The sequence below is a fragment of the Microtus ochrogaster genome, linkage group LG2, assembly GCF_000317375.1.
Source record: "Microtus ochrogaster isolate Prairie Vole_2 linkage group LG2, MicOch1.0, whole genome shotgun sequence".
In the NCBI taxonomy this organism is placed as follows: domain Eukaryota; kingdom Metazoa; phylum Chordata; class Mammalia; order Rodentia; family Cricetidae; genus Microtus; species Microtus ochrogaster.
In genome coordinates this window covers 52,523,014-52,525,157 of record NC_022028.1, presented here as the reverse complement: position 1 = coordinate 52,525,157, position 2,144 = coordinate 52,523,014, and the positions used below count along the sequence as shown (strand labels likewise).

Sequence of the window (2,144 nt, the reverse complement as noted above, 5' to 3'; positions counted from 1 at the left end):
TTTTTTGGTTTTTTGAGACAGGTTTTCTCTGTGGCTTTGGAGCCTGTCCTGGAACTAGCTCTGTAGACCAGGCTGGTCTCGAACTCACAGAGATCCGCCTGCCTCTAATATGGAACCTTTTTAACATGCAAGTCCATCCTTGTAGAGAAAGCCTTAGATAGTAGGTAAACGAGTACTCCATTTGTTGGGGCAGATGTGGAGCCCAGTGGTAGCTCAGCTGGCTAGAATGCAGAAGCCCTGAGTTCCGTTCTTAGTACTGAGTGGAGTGGAGGAAGGATCTGTGTCTGTGCTCCAGTGCTCAAGAGCAAGTGATTGACTCAGCCACATGTGCCTGCCTCCTCGGTAATACGTCTAGCAGAGATGGATACTGCAGGGCAGCGTTTGTCAAAGCTGCTTCAGCATCTTTGCCAGCCTACCAATGCAGAGGCAAAGTGTTTCAGCTTTCTTATTTGGGGATTTTGTTTCATTGTCTGATGAGAGCTTTTTGTTTGCAGCCATCTGTGAGAAAGACGCACTGCAGTGGTCGGAAGCACAAGGAGAACGTGAAAGACTACTACCAGAAATGGATGGAAGAGCAGGCCCAGAGCCTGATTGACAAGACAAGTACGGCCCGGTCTCTGTCTCCGTGATAGAACGGTCCCACTCCTTTTCATCCCATCTCTTTGTTTTCTACAGAAACAACTCTCTGTGTGATACATGGGGCTGTTTGCCTAAGTTGAAGGAGCGGAGTGGAAGGTCACTTATGTCCCAGGACTGTAGGAACACCTTAATATTCGTTATTGAGATACTCCATCAGAGAACAGTCACCTGCAGGCTGGTTAGGCTGGGAGGTGGCTAGAGTAGATGGAGTTGCCTCTGCTTTTCCTGTTAATGGCAACAAGATTTTGGAGCACATTTATGTGAACCTATGTTTGAAAAGTTGCAGTTCACCACTTTTTCTTTTAAAGCTTTATTTATTTTAATGCACAATGCTGTTTTCCCTACGTGTTTATCTGTGACGGTGTCAGATCCCCTGGAACTGGAGCTGTGGACAGTTGTGAGCTGCTATGTCAGTGTTGGGACTGGAACCCACATCCTGGAAGAGCAGCCAGTGTTCTTAACCTCGGAGCTCTCTCCAGCCCCTGCAATCCACAATTTTGAGATTTTTCCCTAATAATTGGAAACCATAAGAGTGGGTTTAAGAGACTTTATTTGGCTTTCATAATTGTAGCTCTGGCAAAAAGAATTAATCAAAGTTGGGTGTCATGACTCAGGCCTTTAATTCCAACACTTGGGAAGCAGAGGCTGGCCTCGTCTATAAAGTGAGCTCCATTACAGCCAGGGCTGCACAGAGGAGCCCTGTCTGGAAAATGGAAAAGAAAAAGAAGACCAGGCTAGCCATGAACTCAGCAGAATCTGCCTGCCTCCTCCTCCTGAGTGCTGGAACTAAAGGCAGTTGTCTCCATGCCTGGCCTCTGCTCTTAGCACCCTTGAGACAAGATCCTTCATCGAACCTGAAGCTTACCATTTCAGCGAGGCTGCCTGGCCAGTGAGCTGGGATCTGATTTTGTCTGTTCCTTATACAGGGGTTATAAGCATACTTGGCTCTGTCTGGCTTTAAATTGGATTCCAGGAATTTGAATTTGGGTACTTGTGCCTAAGCAAGAACTGTAATGCACTGAACTATCTCCTCTCTAGCCTTGTTTGTGTATTTTGGAACTGCTGGCAATCCTCTCTTCCTGGATTAGAGGTGATAATTCCAGTAATGCCCTCATGCTCATCTAAGTAGACTTTTGGGGCAGGGAGGGAGACTGTCAGGAACTCGCTTGATGATGTCTGTAGTTAGGTTGGTAGGAGTATACCGCTCGGTCTGCACTCCTTACAGCCTGTTGTCCTGTATAGGATGTGGGCAGTGCTGTCCTAACTGTAAGCCCTACAGGGAAAATCTCTGGAGCGACACAGGCTGTAGTCATGGTCTAGCCTGCGCTGCATTGGTAGATGGAATGGATGGACGATGGCCATCTCTGACTTAGGCTTTGGCTTCCTGAGAGTGTTGCTTGTTTGTTTATTTTAGGTGGTTTCTTCGTTTTGTTTTTCGGGCTTTTTAGTTTTGGTTCTTTGTTTGGAGACAGAATTTCTTTGTGTAGCCTTTGCTGTCCTGGACC

The 2,144-nt window shown here is 46.8% G+C and overlaps 1 protein-coding gene across 1 annotated transcript in view; it reads left to right on the top strand.

Moving 5' to 3' along the window:
* Window positions 1-2,144, top strand: part of Snrpc (small nuclear ribonucleoprotein polypeptide C) — a 12,905-nt gene that overhangs the window by 1,721 nt on the left and 9,040 nt on the right. The window contains exon 3 of the mRNA XM_005360371.3: window positions 495-603. Within this exon, the coding sequence (XP_005360428.1) occupies window positions 495-603 (109 nt within the window). The remainder of the gene's footprint in view (window positions 1-494; window positions 604-2,144) is intronic.